General features: G+C 35.7%; 1 protein-coding gene across 1 annotated transcript in view; it reads left to right on the forward strand.

The window, feature by feature from the left end:
- The window catches only part of LOC107722459 (cadherin-13-like), a 313,349-nt gene that overhangs the window by 208,976 nt on the left and 80,810 nt on the right, over window positions 1–23,563 (forward strand). The window contains exon 9 of the mRNA XM_016530814.1: window positions 16,975–17,153. Coding sequence (XP_016386300.1) covers window positions 16,975–17,153 — 179 coding nt within the window. The remainder of the gene's footprint in view (window positions 1–16,974; window positions 17,154–23,563) is intronic.

A 23,563-nucleotide genomic window follows, 5' to 3' on the forward strand; every position in this document is an offset into this window, starting at 1 on the left:
ACGCACACACACACACATATATATATATATATATATATATATATATATATATAAAACACAGAATTGTAACGTTTACTTTTTATTTAAATTATATTATTATTAATTGTTATTAATTTTTCATTTCCATATCTTCGTGATCAGCCTCCATTTATTGATTCTGACTTGTTCCGAAACAAAATGCAACCTGTCATGTTTGAAAGTGCAAATTTGATTTGAGAAAAACGGAAACGTTAACATTGTGCTAAACTACTTTTGTGCTCCACCAGCCCGATCTCATGGCAATTTATACATATTGCACAAGGTGGCTAATTCGTATGAATTTGCACGACCTCACTTGTAGGAATTTGTATGATTTGTGAAAAATTGTACGTATTTTACAAGGTGGCAAATTCGTTGGGATTCGTACGAATGAACACCCCTAACCCCGCCCCTAAACAGACCCCACACAGAAATCGTACAAAATCGTACGAATGAGGTCGTACGTATTAGCCACCTCGTAAAATACGAACAAATTGGTCATGAGATAGCGTTGGCTTCACAGAAGTCTGATGACAAAATTCTCATTGTCAAGCAAGGACTAAAGGCTGTAGTTGTGCATTTCACATCAGTCTGTACAAAGTACCTTAAACATAGTATATCACTAAAATATCACTTAAACCATGGCAAAATTAAGATAAGTTTTTCATCTGTACATTGTTTATCACTGAAATATCACTGAAACTGTGGCCATAATGAAGATAAATTTTGGTTCGTATTGTGGTCAGAGGTAAGTTGAGCTGTTGACTGCATTTATTTGCAATAAAAAAAAAGATTTAAATGAAAGTAAACAATGTGTATAACCTCAGTTTACCCCATAGTGTTCGATTAAGAGATTGAGTTGATTGACGGCAGAGTTTTAGCATGTTGTTCGCCAAGTTTCCTGTTCACTCTCCAAAATTAAACATGCATTTCACTTCATCCCACGGCTTCATGTTAATGAGTTTCCCCCCTTTTTTCTCATAAAAGAAATGTCTCCCATAATTTCTAGCTTGCAGGTAGAATGCAATCTTAAATGTAAGTTGGACCGCACTCGTTGTGAGATATGAGAATGTTACTGAACGCTAGGCGTCGGATCTCTGAGGAACCATATTGGTTTCTCAATTACTGACCCGAGGCACTCGTCGCCTGGTGTACGCTTAGAGGATGCGATTGAGATAAACACAAACACAGTTTCTTCTGCTTTTGCATGTTTTACGCCCGTAATCAAATTCCTTTTCCTTCTTCCTTTTTTTTTTTTTTTTTGAATATCTCATTTAGCACCACCTGCCTTAAACTCTGTTCATCAACACCTTCCTTTTTCTCCCTTTTCTTCCTCAAGAGTCTTTTTATTTTTTTATTTTTTTCTTGACATTCATCTGTTTCCCTCCTTCCATACCTGGTTTCCTCATTTTCTGTTTTCATCTCTTTCCTCAATATATTTGGTCTATTGATTGCTTTGAGTATGTTTTTAACAAACACGAGCTAATAGGTTTTCTGTTTCATTTGCAGTCTTGTGAAATAGATGGACCGTCCCCGAAAATTAATAGTCGTGTCTGTTGAAAGGACCCACTTCTTTTGAATTGATTCAGACCTGGGAAGAAAAGCATTGTGTGTTTTTCTTATTGATGAAAATTCATTGCATACTGCTCATGTTCAGTTAAATAAAAAGCCATTTTAAATGCCAAAATGTTGCATAAGGTTGCCCCCAAGAAATCCGTTCAGCTAAACCTGTTTGTATCTCTTGCTTTAGATTTGAGTGGCATTTTCCTAAATGCAAATGTTTGGGACTTGAAATGTCAAATTCAGAGCTCTTTGTATTGTTTTCGACTGTCCTTTTGGCTGGCTGCCGCCCATCACAGCAGAAAATACTGCAGGGATGTCAGATCCGTTCGAGTCGCCTTAATGATGTTTAGCTCGCTAGCAGATGTTGCGTTGAAAGGCCCGTCAGTTTTGCACCATCAGCTGCTGTCTCTTCGTATAGCTTGAGCCGAGAGGAGACGCTGAACACTCCCACATGCACATATGACACATGTCTTCCTGTCTCTGCTGCCATTCGAACTGGTCTGGTCACATGACTGCACAGCTTCCCATCTTGTTTTTAACAGAGTTTTTAACTGGTAGTATTGTGTGGATGTGTGTGTATATATATTTTAACCCAGGCTCATTGCAAAAACATGCCTCTACTTAAATTTTTGCAAAAACATACCTACAGTTGTACCTATACAGTGCAGTTTCCAGTTGAAATGAAAACTAGAGGCAGCAAAACAACAACTTTCATTTCTTTTCAAACTAATTATAGGGGCAGATTATCAATTCATAAAAACTTAATTTTCCATGGTTCCTCACACAATACTGTGTTATGACCTCAAAACACTTTGATCACAGTGCATGATTTGTAAACTAATATAATTTGATGTTTGCATTAAATATCCATCACATAATGTGCTTTTCTGATGTAGTAAACTTGCTCAGTTGCTCACCCGGTACAGCATTTCAATTGCAATGTGGAGCGCTCGGGTAAGAGTCTTGTGAAACACAGTTCACCAAAAGAGCTCAAAGCTGTATAAGAACAAGGTAAAATAGCGTGGTTGCTTCAGTAAATTCATTTTTGTCCACTTGTGCTTCTGCCTGTTGTGTGTTGTTGGAGCCTGTGTAAAACACCTGTGCTCAGGGTGTTATCGGGTAAGGCGTAGCTCATCACAATTTCTTTGGTGATGGAACCATTTTAAATTCTAGTATCTTCCTCAACAAGAGGACATGGCACTTCAAAGCAGCCTTTTCTGTTAGATCTCCAATTCCCATACCCAAATCATGGCTTGGCTGGTGCATATGTATTCATTGACTGTCACCATGTGGAGAGTGTGTTCTTCCTCCACTGAATTTTCATGCTTGACATGTCAGCAGACTACTGCATGTTATGGAAAATCATTGGAAAGGTGGTGCAAAGTTGTCAGTGTTGATGGACGGAGAGATTGGTCATTGGCAAACAAAGATTTTATTACAGTTAAAGTCTGTTATTATAATTTTCCTCTGCTAGAGTGATAATCAGTCTTCTTGTAGACAAAGAAGCACAAGATTTTTGAAACATTAAAGAGGGCTTTTAGAATTTGAAAGTGATTTTTTTTTTCTATTAACTGATTGAAATCACTATATAGACTTTAAACCGCAGCAGAGGACAAGCAGCGGTTTGTGATTTAATCTGTCTGCTGATACAGACCAGAATGATTAATTAGTCGTTGAGACTAAAGAAAAGTTCTGCCACATCCCTTAGTAGATTAATGGACTTGTTGCAGAGCAAAAAGACTACTTAGTTTAGTACTTTTTTCATTAAGTGTATCGTAGATCGTGAACAGATTTAATTAAGTAAGAGGTTTTTTTTTTCTTCATACTGCTGTCACAGCTATTGTTTCCACTTTGGATGGTTCATTATTTTAAAAACATCATGAATGTGCTCTTTTAAAACTGCAGATTTTCCAATGAAAAAAAAAATATAAATACACTACTTTTCAAAAGATTGAGGATTTTTAAAAATCATCAGCTGCTGTCTCTTCGTATAGCTTGAGCCGAGAGGAGACGCTGAACACTCACACATGCACATATGACACATGTCTTCCTGTCTCTGCTGCCATTCGAACTGGTCTGGTCACATGACTGCACAGCTTCCCATCTTGTTTTTAACAGAGTTTTTAACTGGTAGTATTGTGTGGATGTGTGTGTATATATATTTTAACCCAGGCTCATTGCAAAAACATGCCTCTACTTAAATTTTTGCAAAAACATACCTACAGTTGTACCTATACAGTGCAGTTTCCAGTTGAAATGAAAACTAGAGGCAGCAAAACAACAACTTTCATTTCTTTTCAAACTAATTATAGGGGCAGATTATCAATTCATAAAAACTTAATTTTCCATGGTTCCTCACACAATACTGTGTTATGACCTCAAAACACTTTGATCACAGTGCATGATTTGTAAACTAATATAATTTGATGTTTGCATTAAATATCCATCACATAATGTGCTTTTCTGATGTAGTAAACTTGCTCAGTTGCTCACCCGGTACAGCATTTCAATTGCAATGTGGAGCGCTCGGGTAAGAGTCTTGTGAAACACAGTTCACCAAAAGAGCTCAAAGCTGTATAAGAACAAGGTAAAATAGCGTGGTTGCTTCAGTAAATTCATTTTTGTCCACTTGTGCTTCTGCCTGTTGTGTGTTGTTGGAGCCTGTGTAAAACACCTGTGCTCAGGGTGTTATCGGGTAAGGCGTAGCTCATCACAATTTCTTTGGTGATGGAACCATTTTAAATTCTAGTATCTTCCTCAACAAGAGGACATGGCACTTCAAAGCAGCCTTTTCTGTTAGATCTCCAATTCCCATACCCAAATCATGGCTTGGCTGGTGCATATGTATTCATTGACTGTCACCATGTGGAGAGTGTGTTCTTCCTCCACTGAATTTTCATGCTTGACATGTCAGCAGACTACTGCATGTTATGGAAAATCATTGGAAAGGTGGTGCAAAGTTGTCAGTGTTGATGGACGGAGAGATTGGTCATTGGCAAACAAAGATTTTATTACAGTTAAAGTCTGTTATTATAATTTTCCTCTGCTAGAGTGATAATCAGTCTTCTTGTAGACAAAGAAGCACAAGATTTTTGAAACATTAAAGAGGGCTTTTAGAATTTGAAAGTGATTTTTTTTTTCTATTAACTGATTGAAATCACTATATAGACTTTAAACCGCAGCAGAGGACAAGCAGCGGTTTGTGATTTAATCTGTCTGCTGATACAGACCAGAATGATTAATTAGTCGTTGAGACTAAAGAAAAGTTCTGCCACATCCCTTAGTAGATTAATGGACTTGTTGCAGAGCAAAAAGACTACTTAGTTTAGTACTTTTTTCATTAAGTGTATCGTAGATCGTGAACAGATTTAATTAAGTAAGAGGTTTTTTTTTTCTTCATACTGCTGTCACAGCTATTGTTTCCACTTTGGATGGTTCATTATTTTAAAAACATCATGAATGTGCTCTTTTAAAACTGCAGATTTTCCAATGAAAAAAATATATATATACACTACTTTTCAAAAGATTGAGGATTTTTAAAAATATTTTTGAAATAATTCTCTTACACTCACCAAGACTCTATCTGATCTAAAATACAGTAAAACAGGAATGTTGTAAAATATTATAACAATTATTTTTATTTTTGTATATTCTAAAATGTTCTAAAATTCTAAAATTATTCCTGTGATGGTAAAACTGAAATTTCAGCAGCCATTTCTCCAGTCTTCAGTGTCACATCCTTTAGAAATCATTCTAATATCCAGATTTGGTGGTCAAGAAATGTTTTGCATTTTTACATTTTTTATTTATTTATTTATTTATTTTTTATTTTAAAACAGTTGTGCTGCTTAATTTTTATTTTATTTTTTTAAAGATTTTTTGATGAATACCAGCACCTTTCCTGACATGTAAATTTCTTTACTGTCAATTTTGATCTGTTTAACCCGTCACTGATAAATAAAATTAATAAATAAATAAAAAATCTTATTGACTAACTTTTGACGAGTGCAAAGTATCAAGTTAAATGACATAAAGTTAAGGTTTATACATTGTTAATAGCCATGCTTTTTTTAACTGTTGCAGAACAGTCTGATACATTTTGCAATGCTCTGTCGTTACTTGCTAAGGGAGGTCCATATGTTGTTGAAAAGCTACATCACTGCAAATTTACCTTTCTTCAGAATCAGTTTTAGATCCAAGTGAAACAGCATTTCAACCAATCCTCAGCGCAATCCTATGTGTGCTGAGACATCACCTTAAACCTCACTGGGCTACCAGAGGTTCATTTAGACAGCTCCATGAGCCCTGGGACCTGAACTACATCTGAGCTCTTTAAGCCACACAGACAGCAAATTTTATAGAACGGGCCCCAGAAGAGACAGTTCATCGCTGGGGTCTCAACCGACAGGAAGTAACCGAGGCGGACGGGTTCTGACCCTGAGCTGTCAAGCATTCTGTAAACAGTTTTGGAGGGTGACGCATCGGGTAAAGATCTGGGATTTCAGTAACTTTGTTCTGTCTTGTTTTACATGCCTCTAGTGCAAGGATCTTGGGTTTGAAAGCAATTCAGTGTTGACAGGCCCAGTAATTCTCTGCGGTTCTGTTCTAAAGAGGCGAAGTTCTAAAAGCCTCTGACATGTAAATGACCATGGTCTCATGAATCTATGAAATGTTCTCGTTCAGAAAGCAAGATTTATTTTTTTTTGTCAAAGACTCCGTCTTTAGGGTTACGACAGCCCTGATGTTGACAGAGATTATTATTTATTTTCCCTTTGAGTTTCTTTGGACGCTGTGGGGAAAGACTTTGACTTTTAAGTTCACAAAGGGAAACGGAGAGCAATTTTTGTTCTGTAAAAAAAGGGAAAATAATTTCCCCAGGCACTTTTAGGCCAGGGGCATAGTGGATTCTGTGAGAGAATAATTTCAGCTGTGTCTTCGCATGCTGTGGTCTATTTGCTGTAGTCTTCGGTCTGTGTTCATTGAGTTCCCCACGTGTGCTTGTGTTAGCATGCATGCTGCTGTTGTGAGTTGCTTGATTGTGTGAGTGTTTGTCAGAAAGGTGTCATAAGGCTGCTGCCTGCTGTCAGGTTGTAGAAGAGAGTGTGTGACCACACACCACTGATGAGGTGTCAGAGACAGTCCACCATTACAGCTCCTGGTGGAAGTGGTGGGTCAGTAGAAAGAAGCAAGCCAGAAAATCATCCCTAAAGGCATAGTCCACCTATCATTTATTTACCTTCACGTCCTTTCAAAACTAAATGTATTTCTTTCTTCTGCTGAACACCAAAGAAGATATTTCGAAGAATGTTGATAACCAGTTTCAACATTGACTTCCTTTGTATTTGTATTTTTATTTTATTTTTTATTTTTTTGTCCATACAATGGAAGTCAAGGGAAACTGTAATGCTAACATCCTTCAAAATATCCTCTTTTATGTTCCACAGAAAGCCATACAGGTTTGAAACATGGTGAGTAAATAATGACAGAATTTTCATTTTTGGTGGATTAGTCTAGCAAATAATTCTGTCAGTTGACTATATATTTAGAAAGGCTTCATCATAATTATCTGCCTGTGACTGAGAGATGATGTACATGAGAATTTATGTGATTATTTTTTTCTATCCACTTCCAAGCAAATAGTCCAAATCTCAGGTAAAAAAAAAAAATGTTTACAATTTTTAATGTTTAAATAAATGTACTTATCCAGGTCTAAAAACATTGAGCATGTGTGATGTTTGATTTATATAATTGTTTTGCTAAAAAATGCTAAAGACTATCCATTATTAAAGGTTTTGTTTGATAATGGCTAATCTTTTTAATAGAATGCTATTTAATTTAATGTTTCATACTTTACCCCATAAATACTATTATGCAATAAATATTCTGAATGTTAAACATGAATTGTATAATACAAATTTACAAATGATGCCATTGTGAAATAACACTTTGGAATGGGCTGGCTTGCTTAATCATTCATTCATTCATTCATTCATTCATTCACTCACTCACTCACTCACTCACTTACTCACTCATTAATTAATTTATGTTATGTTATATTTGCTCTTTTGTAATGTCAGAGCAGACATCTTGAAATGCAGTTTAATTTGTTTAGAGTCTAGATGAGAATTTAAGTAAAGCATGGCACAGTTTACTTCACTCTCCATTGCCTGTATTGAATTGAATTGCATTAGGAAGTTTAGGTTTATATTAAGCCAGGCAAACATTAAACCTGAATGATACAATCTGAGCTGTTTGTTTGCATTGCAACAAGACTTGATGACTGAGCAAAATGTCATTTCACCCAAGCTTGATGTCTCCTTAAACATTAATTTTGCCCCGCTGAGGACTGCCGTTCTGCGTTCTGGTTTGATGAGCACAGCCATAGTAAGACACACATTATGTTTTAGCAGCAGCAATGTGCGCATTAAACCGTACATATGCTGCGCGCTGCCAGGATCCAAACGGATTCCTGCTGCTTTATGGATACACTGTGAAACAGTTAGCTAATGCAGAAAGCCCCCACAGAGGTGTTAATTAGATTTTTTCATCTGAACATGACTGTAAACATACTCTTGCACTCCCCCTCAGATATACAAGCACAGACACAAACAAATTTGTTATCTAATTGAACACAATTCCATTTGATGATATTCATTCCACTCCCATTTCCATTGCGTGTACGCATACTCGTCCACCATATCGGCCTCGTTTGCATTACCGGAACATGTTATGTAATAAACTTAATAGAAAATTAATACACAATGTGTCTCTAAAAGGAAGAGATGACATTCTGCACCTTAATCAGCTGCCACCATTGTTCCTGTGACTGCTGTCCTTTTCCTGAACTAGTAAAAAAAAAAAAAAAATGTTTCATACTGTAAATGGGAAAGTTTCAAATTTGTGAAGAAATCTGTATTTGGTATATTTTAGTGGTTGTTGGAACAGTGTGTTAACCGTGCTAGTGTCGGGGCAATGATAGGTTATTTGCACTAGTGAATCAGTTGTTTAGACAGTTTGTTCATTTCAAATAGAAATGACTGACGGATACAGTTCTGTACAGAAGTCTCCTTCGGGCGTTTTTATAGTGAAATATTTAGTTAAACGCTGCTGTTTGACACAGTTTGCAGCTCAGTTCTTATGAAATATTATTATAATTTAAAATAACTATTTTCTATTTCAATAAATTTTTAAATGTAATGGGAAATCTGAATTTTCAGCATTACTCCAGTCTTCAGTGTCACATGATCCTTCAGAAATCATTCTAATATGCTGATTTGGTGCTCAAGAAACATGTCTTATTTTTAGCAATGTTGAAAACAGTTGTGCTGCTTAATATTTTGGTGGAAAGTGTAGAAGTGATTTGTGGAAATGATTATGGCTTGATGAGCACTTGTTGTATGCATTACATACAATACCAAAACAATGAAAGTGTTGGTAGTCCATTATTTGCCTTTTACTGGTGCCCTGACGTTCACCTTTTATGTAAATCATCGATAATGTTCTTAAAAGTGGAGGTTTTACACTCTTTGGTTTCCCTTTGGGACCTGACAAATGGTGCTTTAGAATGAATCAATTATAATTAAATGGCTGAGTGTTCTCTACTTATATGAACAGTTCATCGAAAATTCTCTCATTATTTCTTCACTGTCATGTCATTCTAAACCTGCATGCTGTTTTTTAACACTTTTAAAAAGATTTAAAGAATATTCAGACACTTCTTTTAAATACAGTAACAAAAAGAACAATAAAAGTATCGTAAAAAAAAGTAGTCCATATGGCTTTATAGGTCTTCTGAAACCATGCATTGGCTTTATATAAAGAAACTTCTGTCGTTCATGGATAATCTTGCCCTCTAGGGAGCTATTAGCTCAAGAAATGGAACATTGAGTCAGGGAATTGAATTCAGAAACTTCCTTTGGTAACGAGTCTATCTTTTTATATGAATCATTTCAAAGTACTGGTTGATCCTGTTCACTAATTGGATTGATTAGTTCAGGAATGATCCAGTTCCAATACTGTTTCTCACAAAAAGCTATCGTATGGCTCCAGAAGATTTGAATACATTATAGATTACTTTTTAAAAATTGTTTATTTTTTTGGCAGTGGTATAAAAAGTATTCAATTATACTTAAGTGAAAGTAAACATATTGAGTGAAAAAAAATGTCCTCAATTTAAAGTACAAGTATCTGGGCAGAAACTTACTTGAGTAGAAGTACAAAAAAAAATCTGTACTTTAATATTAAAAAAGTAGAAGTAACCTAGCAAAAATAAAAACAGGAGAAGAGGTACTTGTTTCATCACATTGAATCATCTTCTCAATGCAAAGTGAAATAAATTGCATGAAGTGTTTTGTCAGACAGACATACAAAGGTTTGGTTAAAACGGGGAAAACAAAACAAAATGCAGTAGCACTCAAAAAAATCTATCTATTGCATAACAACAATTAAAATGCAGCACAGTGGAATACAAAAAAAATAGCCCTTTAAGGGATCCTCCATCCATTACAGCCTCTCGCCATCCCATATGTATATGACTTTCTTTCTTAAGATGAACACAAACAAAGATTTTTAGGGGGGGGGAATATTTTGAAGCCAAACATTTCCCTGATGAAAGTTAAAACTGAAGCTGTGTGTGCTTGATGCACAAAACAAACATCAATGGTCAGTCAAGCTATCATGCACTTGAGCTACTGTTTGCCATATAATTATTGTGTGTAAGATGTTTTTAAGTGTTTTTTGCTAGTTTCAGCCCGACACAGTTATAATTTTCACATCCAGTGCCACGTTGTTTAAATAGCAAATGCACTTGCGCCAATCTGTTTGCTCATGGGCATGCTGGTCTGGTCTGTGTTCAGGCGCATTGTTGGCGCATTGCTATTTTGAGGCAACTCAAAACAATTGCGCCATTGACCAACTAAAACCTGGTCTAAAGTCAATGGCGAAGTATTTTTTATTTATTTAAAGGGTATGCTAGTAATATGCGCCTATAGGCGTGTGCGTACACACTCTGCTTATTACACACACAGGAACACGCGACAGCACACAAACATGCCAAATATTAAAAATAAAAGGATTACAATGTAAATGATTATTATTTTGTACGCCCACGTGTGCTTCATCTCAGGGGGCTTTGGTGGATTCCAGCTTGTCCCGTAGATTGTCTGCTCACGCACTTTAACCTTGCGCAAAAGCAGATCTATTTCATCCCTGGAGAAGCATTCAGTCTATTATCTTGCAAATTCCGCCATGTAAATACACTGCAAAAATGACCAGAATTTTAACAGTAAAAGACTGTAAAATGCTACAGTAAAAACCAATTAATTGGTTAATGGTAAGTTTCCCTACTAAATATTTTTCAGTTTCATGTTTGTTACCATTATGGTGTTTAGTGTTTGTGTGAATGACACTGTGCACCTTCTATACATATTAGTGTTTAAAAGCTGCTTGTGATGGGCTTTGGTTCATCATGTGACTTTCTCATCACCACCTGCTTTTGGTGGTTATCAGTGTATTACAAAGGTACAAAACAGATTTCAGTACTTCCATGGGTTGGTATATTAAACTAGCAAAAGTGGATTCGGACACGCCCTAAGTGCACCTGTGCCATGCGCTTAGTTAAAATAGGGCCATATGAGTCATTGTTGAATGGAAAGCACTTACATTTTCTCAAAAATATCTAATATTTTGCTCCGTAACAGAAGTAATGCCATTCAGATTTGAAATGACATGAGGGTGAGTAAATACTGACAGAAATTCCTCTTTTGGAGGAATATCTTTTTCTTTCATTCATTCCATCTCCTTGACCATGAGAATGAAGTGTTAACCTAGCTACTTGTTGAGCAGTAAATATGTAACTTGCAAAAAATCTATATCTATAAAAATCTATAATCTATAAAAAGCTAAAACCTTTAGCTTAGGTGCAGCATTTTACAATACGAGTGTGAATGTGTGAATGCGAAGTTTCAAGTGTTTCTTCCTTATACAGCACTGTTTCTGCCATGGGACTACACTTTGAGGGAATGAGTAAATTGCAGACTGCCCAGCAGTTCAGGGGTTTTCATAAAAATGGTGCTTACTCGCCACGGTGTAATGAAACAACAGGAACGTAGAATAGCCAGACTATGCCTGCGGACTTCTTTTAGACAGACCGCTGAATTTCACTTGATTGCCTTTAACCAAGGGAGAATAGGCAAGCTGGGTCTTTCAGGGCAAGAAGGCCGCGAATTTCACCGCTGTGCTCCATTCCACATTGTAGTCCATTTATCTTTCTCCAGAACCGCTAGATGTATTGAATTACCTCCGCAATGTAGCAGAGATGGTCTATAAAAAGCCACACTATTTAGAATTTTGTGCTTTTTGAAGTCTCACCAATTCATATGCCGCAAAGTTTCAAACGTCCTTTGAATAAATCTCCATCCATTCCATTCCAAAAAAAATAATTTGGTAGATTTCGGATAGAAGATTAGCCTCATTATTTGCGCACTTTAAACTTAGCCAAAGTCCAAAGATAGCGCAGTGATCCCTTGTCCAGTAGCTTCATTGTCTGTTTTCCCTGCAGACCTCTCGCCCTTCCTCTCTCTCCCTTTCATCTCGGTATCTAGTCAGATCACTCGCTCACACACACCTGCTCCATCATTATTTCATCCTGTCTCAATCTTTCCCCCCGTTCTTTCCTATTATAAAGCCCATCACACAGTGCACTGGCTTCCCCAGTGTGAATGAGATCCTGAAGTCATATTGATTTCCCTGGATGTCTATAATAGAGGATGTGCCACGTGTGACACCGGCCTTGTGTTAGCGCACTGTAGCCCTTACTTTCTTTTTAACTCTCTTTGTACAGCACTGTATAACTGAAAACAGAGAGATGGACTAAACATGAATTGTGCCTGCTGATGGTGTTGTTTATTTGCACATGCTTGCATTGTTTTAGCACCTAAATGAATTATGAAACTGTTAAAAATGCAATTGTTCCGGCAAAATTTGCACTGATTGTGATTTGCTGTTTTCTGCTAGGTTGTCAGGGATCTAACATACAATGATGGGATGGTATTGTTACACCACTGAGATTTATATTTATATTTTACCTTCAACAATATCATGTTACTGTCTACATACTTCCCAATGTAATATTTTTAAAGGAATAGTTAACATAAAAAATATAATATTTTTAAAGGAATAGTTAACACAAAAAATATTTTGAAGGTTTTTTTTTTGCCCATACACTACACAAAATAAATGTATGCATAATGAATAAATAAATAGAAAAAACCTGAATATCACAAAATAATTTGTAAACAAAGCAGCTTCTACAATAATTGTATTTTTAATTTTTAATTTTATTGATTAAAATTGGGGCATATTGAGTGCCTGGTTAAACTGGATTGTATGTACTTTTAAGATGTATAAGATTATTTCTATAAGAAATGTTTTTTGTTTTGTTTTTTTAACTGAAAGAACACTAGTGACATTGTTTAGTGTAGCTGTGGAATTCTTTGAGAGGGAACAAGAAAAAAGCGAGAAGAAGAAATACGGATTGAGAAAGAAGGAAAAATGGTCTGATTTCTGTGAATCTTGGCCCGAACTGTCATTATCAGGATATAAATATGACCTTTTAATGGCGTGACACAATTTGAGTTATTATTATGTAAAACCTCTCCTCCACAAAAGCTGAAGGGCCCAGCTTTTTAGCCAGCGCTTGGTTTTAATGTCGAAGTGGAAGGCACCCTGTGGAGAAGCCCACGGTTTTGGATGGTACACCACTGCCTTCGGTTCTGGAGTGGGGCTCTGTGATTGGCACCCACCGGGCTTCAGCTGTTGTCAGAAGGCAGAGATGCCCACTGAAATGCCTTGATCTTCCAAACAACACATTCTTCTGCTGTACCAGAGAGCAACAGGATGAGAAGACGAGAACAGTGTGCGCAACAGATAAAGACAGCGCTCTAGGTATAGCCACAGAAAGTCTGAATGAGAAAGGTTTCAATTATGAATTATTATTATTATTATTATTATATACTGTTAAAAAATGTAAAAAAAAATCCATAACTTTTTTTTTTTCACAGATTGATGACTCACAGTCGCATCATATAGTTGATATTTTTTGTATTTAAAAAAAATGTATACACATTCTTTGATGAATAAAAAGTTCAAAAGAGCAGCATTCTTCAAGAAAGACATCTTTTCTAACAATATAAGTTTACTATCCTTTTTTAAAATCAATTTAACACATCATTGTGTCACTAAATAAAAAATATGAATTTCTTTAAAAAAAAAAGGCTTTTGGTAGTGTATATTGTTACAAAAGATTTCTATTCTTTTTAACTTTTTTATTGATCAAAGAATCCTAAAATAAAAAGTATCACAGGTTCCAAAAAAATAAAAATAAAAAAAATAATAATAATAACAACAATAATTAGCGGCACAACAGTTTACAATATTGGTAATAACTCAGCATATCAGAATGATTTTTGAAGGATCATGGCACTGAAGACTGGAGTAAAGGCTGATGAAAATTCAGTTTTGCATCACTGGAAAAAAATGAAATTTTAAAGTATATTAAAATAGAAAATTATTTTAAAGTTATTTTAAACTGGAATAATACTTCACAATATTACTGTAATATAATATAATAATATAATATAATATTTTGAAATATTATTCCAATTTAAAATTATATATATATATATATACACACACACACACATTTACACTGTTGTTATATATACTGTTTACTGTTTTTTTTTTTTTATAAATGTAGACAAATACGTACATTTTTTTATATAAAATAACTATAAAAAATCTGTTATATATCATTTTTATGTTTATATAGCGCAAGTCCATGTAGCACATCTCCTACTTGCCTGCTCATACTGTGGTTGATTTCAGTATGCCAATGAATGTTTTCGGCCTTAGTTAATGCAGAGTTAGACACCGAGCCTGATATCAAATTAACCGCTCAAGTCAGGCATTTTATGAGACATTATTCATTTCAATGTTCTGCCTCTTGTTCAGTGTGACAAGATGGTGGAATTAAAAGGGAGAAAGAAAGAGCCAGAAAGAAAAAGTCCTCGCTCTGACTGATCCCATAGACACAATTAGATGAACAGAGTTGATAATACAGTAATGGAGATCCACAGATTCAAGTCTAGCCATTTCAGGTCCTCCCATTAAACCTTCCAATATAGTTAACATTGATTCCGGCTTGGCGCTGGGGAGAGTATGGACTTCATAAAGGAAGACAATAGCTCCTGAATTGGGCTCAGCTTTGACATAATTGCCTCATAATTGTGTAGCAGTGATTTGCATTCACTTTCTGGCCCTTCCCATCAGCCAATTAGATCTGCTTGTTGATTTATGTGTGTGCTGATGGGAGCTGATGGCTTTTGTCATGGTTCATATTGATGAGCGCTAAATACCTCATAGCTTTTTGATCTTTATGAGGGTGCAGGAGGAGAACAGGTTAATAGAACTACAGGAACCGGATTGAATGTCGATTCAGAATCAAGGGGTCTTGTGGTGATTAGGTTGATTGTGCTATTCTTTCACAAATGTTTGTTCAGTTGTAAAAAATTTCTTGATTATGAATGCATTCTATACATAAACAGAATGTTTGGACAGGACTAGTTTTCACTGACAAGGAAATCAATTTCTACTTAAATGTCTTAGAAAAGGAATAGTACTAGTAGTTTTCTTTTGGCTGAGAGATTCATTTTGACAGGATTTACAGTCATTGATTTAACTTAGCTCTAATGGAAAGACATAAGAAGCTCTTCATCTTTTTGAGGCAAATGTATTTTTTATTTTATTTATTTTTTTCCTGGTGTTTAGAAGTTTCTGTAGGACAAATACAGGTATCTATCTATCTATCCATCTATCCATCTATCCATCTATCCACCTATCTATCTACCTATCTATCTGTCTATCTATCTATCTATCTATCTACCTATCGGGATATATTGGGAGCCAATTTTGGTAATTATGAATAAATAATCAGATACAAATTATATGTACATACACTGGCCCACGCTTAAAATTGTATCTTTGTACATTCTTTTCTTCTCTAGAGCTATTTTACCTCATTAATTTATTGTACAGGTTAATTTATTTCTCTTCCTTCCTTCCTTCCTTCCTTCCTTCTTTTCAATGTTGGTGTATTAAATTAATCTGTTTATTTGCCATTTGATTACATTTTTTAGTTTGTAAAAACAAATGACAAGAGTAAAACCATGCAATAAATAACAGGGTTTTCAAACTTAATTTCAGTGCTATGTTGCTCTTCATAAAGTGCAGTATGAGTGCTCTTGTCTGGGTGCTTGTCTTTCCGTATGCGCATGAGAGAAAGAAAAAGGTTGCATGTGTCTGTGTGTGTGTGCAGTCATGCTGTGCGCACACTCGTATGTGTGTCAGTGTGTGTTTCTGCGAACACGGAGGTCGTATAACTTGGTGTAACCGAACAGTGAAGTGGAACCGCTCGCTCTGACTAGCGGTGTCACGAGAGAGCCCCGCTTTGCGCTTCAGCATGTGTAATTAATCATTAGAGGTGTACTGCTTAACCGCTGCCTAATACCGCTGTCTCTCTCCCCGTGCAGATACTCACTTCTCCCTTAATTACTTATAATTGCCTTTTACTCATTTACTCTAAGATGCTAATATTCCTATTTGAGGGTGTCTGCACATATCCCCCCTTTTTTTTTTCATTTCTCTTTTTGGTGCCTGCTGGATTTATGCCGTACAGTGCGAGAGCTCTTGTAAAGGCTGATCAGAGGTTAACGTCACTGATAGAGGCCATTAACTTCAGGAGATAGATATGACTTCTATCTTCTACCAGCCTCGTGTCACTGCCTGGTCACTGTGACTTTGAGAGGCTCTGGCTCCATTTGCGGCCCACTTTTGCGGCTGAGCACATTCAGATGAGACGGAGGGAAAATGAAATAGATGAACAGCGTCGCTTGAACTGTGATATCGCCCTCTCTCCGGATACCATCGAGCTGCTGTTCATTCCGGAGGCCACGTCTGAGAGAGGAGGCGAACTGATATGTCAAGGATTGACTAGGATTACAGTTAATCTGCCAAGAACGGCATCCTTATTTTAGATGCAGTACAATATAAAACTTGGATGTGCTGGGAGAATCGTAACAGGGCTTCTTAGAAGTAGACTTTTGCTCTTTCGTATTTTCTGCCCTGAAGCCTCATTCAAAGTGCGTCGTCTTCTCTTGCTCGGCTCGCCGAGTTCGATCGATTACAGTTCCGTTCGGCTGTGCGGTTTAATGAAAAATGGCAATACAAGTGGTGTCGGTGTACAGATAAAACCTTAAGGATATAGTTGGCACCAAACCGAGTAGCATCCTGCCCATTTGTCTCCATTATAACTCATTGTTTTTCAACTGTTTTTGGCAGGCACTACAGTGATGACCATGACGGCTTACGACGCAGACGATCCCAACACGGACAACGCTGTACTGCGCTACATCATCGTGAGACAGCTGCCCGATAAACCTTCACCCAATATGTTCTACATCGACCCGGAAAGAGGCGACATTGTCACCGTGATAGCACCCCACCAGCTCGATAGAGAGGTACGTGCTTTCTTTGAGTGCCTCTTTTTTATTGCTGGATGGATGTAAGTTATATGAAGTAATGGCAGACTGCTGAACAATATGCTGTTTGTTATATTGTATGATGTTTTTAATTACTGGTGTACTGCAAATTCCTGGGCCCCGCCCACAGCTGGTGATGCCATGGACAAACTTTGTATCGGTTGAAATAAGGCAATTTATCCCTCTCTTTATAACAAGGTTTAATCAATGGAGGTTAATGCATTAGTTATCTTACAGTTTCTACATTTAAAATCTAATTATTTTTAATATTTCAAGTATAAATGAACAGTCTTTAATGTATTTTGAATTCATATGAATTAATAATGAACAATAGCATATGATAAAATTATGTTTACAAAATAGAAGTAAATAAAAAAGTTATGAAAATTGATCAGTGACATTTATGATATTACAAAAATTTCTATTTCAAATAAATGCTGTTCTTTTGAACTTTCTATTCATCAGATAATCCTGAAAATAAATGTATCGCTGTTTCCACAAAAATATTAAGCAGCACAACTATTTTCAATATTGATAATAAAAAGAAATGTTTTTTTTTTTGTTTGTTTGTTTTTTTTAGAGCAGCAAATCAGTATATTAGAGTGATTTCTGAAGAATGATCTGGCTAAATATTCAGCTTTACCGTCATAGAAATAAATAGACTTTAAATATATAATAAAATAGAAAACTTATTAGTTATTTGAAATTGTAATAATATTTCATAATATTATTATCATAATATTAATATTACAGTTTTGCTATATTTTTACACTGAACAAATAAAAGCTAAATTAGTGAGTATAAAAGATTTCTATAAAAAAATGGCATGATTTTGGTAGTGTACATATAGTCTATAAAAATGTAATTAAAAATGTATAAAAATGTAATTAAATAATATGTTTATAAATAATTAATTGTTTATAATTGTTTGAATGGTATAAAAGTTGTGAGTTTGTGATAGCTAATGCATTAACTAATGTTAACAAATTGAATCTTATTGTAAAATCTTTTCCTTCTCTCTTTGTATTTCCTGTTCTGTTCTGAAATACTTTCTATTGATATTTCAAGATTTCTGGCACTTAGAAGTGTATATTTGGGCAACAGCAAGTTTACAGCATGTTAGTGATGTTAGCACTGGATTTAAACCTCTAAGCAAACATTTGGGTCCCACTTTATATTAAGTGGCCCTAATACCTGTGTACTTACATAGTAACTAGATGTGTCCGTAGTATGTAACCACAGTGTAAGTACACATTGGTACATAGTATCTAGAGCTGTAATATTTCTGTAACTACAGAACATTTGTAGCTTAAACTATACATGAGAGGAAAGCTATTCCACCATTCAGAAATATCTTACACTGCTGCTTCAGTTTGTCAATCAGCCCAGGTCTAATTTAGTGTCTGCAAATCAATTTTCCATATAATACGATTGGCGAATTTACAAAATGTACCACAGATATTTCAAAAATACCCATTTTAAAGACTGTCAGATCTCGTAACACAGCTGGCTGTTTTCTTAAAGCTTTATGGGTTGAACCTCTAACAGGAGAGCCGACAGAACAGAGGCTTTCTGTTCAATCCGAGCTCTGCAAACAAGCAAGCAAACATGAGGGGGCAAATCTGCGGGGACGAACAATAACTGCGGTGTGTTTTAATGTTTAACTATCCTCAAAACACCTTTAGAGCAAGTATATTAGAGCAGATTCCTCTGCATATTAAAGCAGGGGTTTTAACGTTGTTAAGAGACGGGAGTTTGGATGAATGCAGGGAGGATGCTGTATCTTGAAGACAGGGGGTGTTAGCGATGCATGCTAATGAGCAACTGGAGGCAGCGCTTCCCAGCTCCTAAGCAGAGCGAGACAACTGCATGATTGCTTTTTCTGCGGGGTGACGAATGAAGGAACATCAATTCGGCCCGCTGCTGGAAGAGGAATATTAGCTGTTGTCAGACACTTAGAGCATGCTTTAATTGAGGTTATACACACTTATCCACCAACATCGGCTGTGTCCGACAAGGCCAGTAGAAAACCCCTCAGCTGGAACAGAGCAAAGCCATCATTAAATGCATGTTTGTATGCGTTCCAGAGCACGTTTGATAGTCGGGTTGACGTTGTAATTGAAATGTTACATGAAAGGTGTCTGAATGTAGCCGTTTATTCTGATTTCTTCATAGTGAAACGCTGGATGTTGACAAACTGCTCTAACTTTCACTGTCACCGCTGCGACTCACTGACACCATGTTTCCTCTGCACGATTCCCACGAGTTTGTGCTTCGTCGCAGTTGATCTCATATGTGTGACAGATGTTTTACACAATGAGCTCCAGGGGATTTCAGGTGTGTTAAGGAGACAGGTGTTGCCTGTTTCTTTGCCAGAAATTTACTTTTTAGCTCTTGGTATTTTTAAAGTTCACAAACACTTTTACAAGATTTGCCCACAACTATGCCGAGAATCGGGTTGTGAAATCTATTTTGTTTGACTGGCTTAAAACAATCAGGAATTAGATAAATATGAAGTATTTATTTAATTGTTGCTTTTCTTTTACTTACTTGTTTACTTGCTTACTGTTTATTGTAACTTATTTTTAAGTAGCCTGTTTTGTTTTCTAGTTCTCCAGTTATGTTCTGAATGTGATCACGTGGCTTATCTTTTTTTCCCCCTTTTAAAACTTACTCTTGAATGCATGCATGTATCAAAATAATTACTGATCTATTAGGACAATATTTTTTATTTTATTTTATTATTTTATTAAAACCTCATTCTAGACCATATCCATGATTTAAGATATTTAATATATATATATATATATATATATATTTACACACACACACACATAATTAACATTTTGCAGATTTCAGAATCTGCTAAATGTTAATTATTTTACCAAAATAAGAGGGATCATACAAAATGCATATTATTGTTTATTCAGTACTGACCTGAATAAGATATTTCACATAAAATATGTTTGCATATTAGTCCACAAGAGAGAATAATAGTTGAATTTATAAAAATGTCCCCGTTCAAAAGTTTACATCCCCTTGATTCTTAATGCTGTGTTGTTACCTGAATGATCCACAGCCGTGTTTTTTTGTTTAGTGATAGTTGTTCATGCATCCTTTGTTTGTCCTGAACAGTTAAACTGCCTGCTGTTCTTCAGAAAATTTTTTGGTTTTCCAGCATTTTTGTGTATTTGAACCCTTTCCAATAATGACTGTATGATTTTGAGATCCATCTTTTCACACTGAGGACAGCTGAGGGACTCATATGCAACTATTACAGAAGGTTCAAATGCTCACTGATGCTCCAGAAGGAAAAAAAACATGCATTAAGAGCCTTTTAACAGAATGGAGATGTGTGCATTTTTCTTATTTTGCATAAATATCATATTTTTTTCATTTAGCACTGCCCTTCAGAGGCTACAGAAGATAGTTACATGCAGAGGTGTACAGAGTACCTAAAAACCATACTTGAGTAAAAGTACAGATACCTTACAGTGAAAATTACTCCACTACACGTTACAAGTCACCAATTCCAAAACAACTTGAGTAAAAGTCTTAGAGTATCTGATTTTAACAGTACTTAAGTATTTTACTTATACTAAATATAGGCTCAAAGATGCACTAGTCAAAACTAATTACATTTACTCCAATACTTTACACCTCTGGTGACATGTTTCCCAGAAGACAAAATTAGTTAAATTTAGCCTGATCTTCAAATTCAAAAAGTTTTCAAATATTCTGTTCTGTTTTGAATGTGATAAAAATGTCTATCTGATCAGGTGCTTTCCAGAATATATGGTACACTTCTAAATATTCCTATATTTGTCTGTACATGAAAAAAGAGCTCTTTGAAATTGCTCAACATGTCAGTTTTATTCCTGCAAAGTCATTTGAATGCACATCGCATTGTAATTAAGACGTCCGGGTTCGTGTGTAGAAGCTTCCCAGAAAGACTTGTGAAGGCAGCACACATCTGATGTTCCACAAGAATCGGACGGGTTGATCTAATTAATTGAATGCATACTCACATAAAACTATTTCAGCAATGACGGCTAGTTCAGCTAATGACTTGACAGCTTGCGAAACTGTCTTGAACAGCGTTTTCTCAGTGCACACATCTCATGACAGGTCAAGGGTGCCTTTTCTTTCCGGTATCTCTCAGAACAGCATGCGTGACTAATAAGTTTTGTGTGTCTGTATTGTAAGCTTATGGTACCATACCTGATGTGCTACATCAGATCACTTGTCAGAAATGGGAACATCACAACTTGGTTAAATTATATTTTGTAATCTTGTGTCAAAGTAACTCTCAACTACGTGAAACATAATTTATAATTAACTGGAACACCAAAAGCTCTTATATAAGCCCAGATCCAGTCCTCAAACCATCATCTGTTCATGTGCAGCAGACAGCAGATGCCCTTTCAAAAAGATACGGAGGATGATCACATGCACCTGTCACGGATTGATCTTTTCCTCTGATCTGATTGGTTCAGAAGCTTGCAGCACTGATCCTACACACATCGCCTGTTGGCGAGGAATACCCAGTAATGTAAATTATCACACAGTGTTTCAGTTACACAACTTTCTGAACATTAACTGGGCTCTGTGTAGATGTGCGCATATGGTTGTGTATGCATACTTACTTTTGAATGTACTTAATTATTGAAATTAGAAGTACTAGTCTATGGGAACATCATTTGTTATTTTATTTTATTTTATTTTATTTTATTTTATTTTATTCATGAAAGTCAATAAGTGGTGTTTCAATAGTATCCTGAACAAATGACATTCATTTGCCAAATCAACACATTTCTCACACATCATAAAAGTTGGCTTGGACATAATAAAAGTCTGGAATTCTGTTTGAAGTTTAGTTTTGAGTTTTATTTAGACTGGCTGACAGATTGCAGGCTCACTTTGGGGGGCGGTCACTGTAGGACCTTCTCAAACTAACTTCTGTGGTCATTCTGCTATCGTGGGCTACCCACAGTGCATCTGCTCCAGGTCCTGGCAATCAGAGTCCTGCCACTAAATCTGACAGCCGATTGACAGGCAGAGTAGCCCCACCTTTGTTTCATAAGCCCAAATGACACAGTAGCAAAATAGACATCTTAAAATCGATACGCAGTGACAGGATTCTGGCAGTCTTCTTAAGGAGTATGTCTAATCATTACAGTCCTGCTTCTGATGGCCAGTCTGTGGTCAGATAAGAGCTCTGTTCTGAATCCTAGTGAGCTGTCTATTTGTCAACTTGCCTGCATAGACAGAGTTTGACATCAGCATGCTATTAAACTAATGATGCTGGTAAGAATAAAAATACATATCACATACAAAAATTGAATACAAGAGTACATGTATACAGTCAATACATGTTTATATTGAACAAATATTATATTAGTATATAAAATGTAATCTTTGAAAAAAGCTATATAATTATATTTATCAACATTTTGTTTGAATCATATAAAAGCCTGTTTCCGCCACGGAATAAAAAAATAAAAAAAGGTAGTTGCAGCAAAAAGAAATCTGACTTTTTGAATTTTGAGATATAAACTCAGAATTTGAGATATAAACTCATAATTCTGTTGGAAAAAAGTCAGATTGCATGATATAAAGAATGCTGTGTTTATATCTTGCCATTTTTACCTTTTTTCTCTTGGAATTCTGAGTTTACATCTTGAATTTTTATTTATTTATTTTTTCACCGGAGAATAAAAAAAGGTAATTGCAACTCTCACAATTCTGACTTTTCTTGTCGTAATTTTTTTTTTCTCATGCCACAGAAAAGGTACTTTTTATCTATCTATCTATCTATCTATCTATCTATCTATCTATCTGTCTGTCTGTCTGTCTGTCTTTCCATCCATCCATCCGCAGAAACAGTTCTTCCATATATTCTTCCACCATGTTGGATGGATATTTCCAAGATATGCAACTCATTGCAATACATTTCTGGATTACCTACATGAAATGTTTCCTTAGATTTGGCCAAAAGAAAGTATTTTTCTACCGTCACATCAAGAACACGTCTGTCTTGCCTTAAATGTTGTCTACATAGATAAGTAGCTCAGATTTTGGAGAAGAGCTAAAGACAAAACGTGTGTGTCTGTCTTTGAACAGGAACAAGATATCAGGACCTCTCTATGGCACATTAAACAAAAATGATGTTAATATTATTTCAAGCTCTTTCAAGCATTTTTATATCATATAATCTATTTATACATGATCAAAGTGTGAATTTTAAAGCTTGTTGGGTTTGTAATAATATAAAAATTTAGTGCAATTAAAGGCCTGTTTTACAAGCCTCATCAAATGAAAATAAGCAGCGTAAAAAACACATCGGCACGCATTTCTTCTGCATGCACATGCACAGACACACAATAGAC

This window comes from Sinocyclocheilus rhinocerous, unplaced genomic scaffold (assembly GCF_001515625.1).
Source record: "Sinocyclocheilus rhinocerous isolate Xijiao unplaced genomic scaffold, SAMN03320098_v1.1 scaffold604, whole genome shotgun sequence".
Classification (NCBI taxonomy): Eukaryota; Metazoa; Chordata; class Actinopteri; order Cypriniformes; family Cyprinidae; genus Sinocyclocheilus; species Sinocyclocheilus rhinocerous.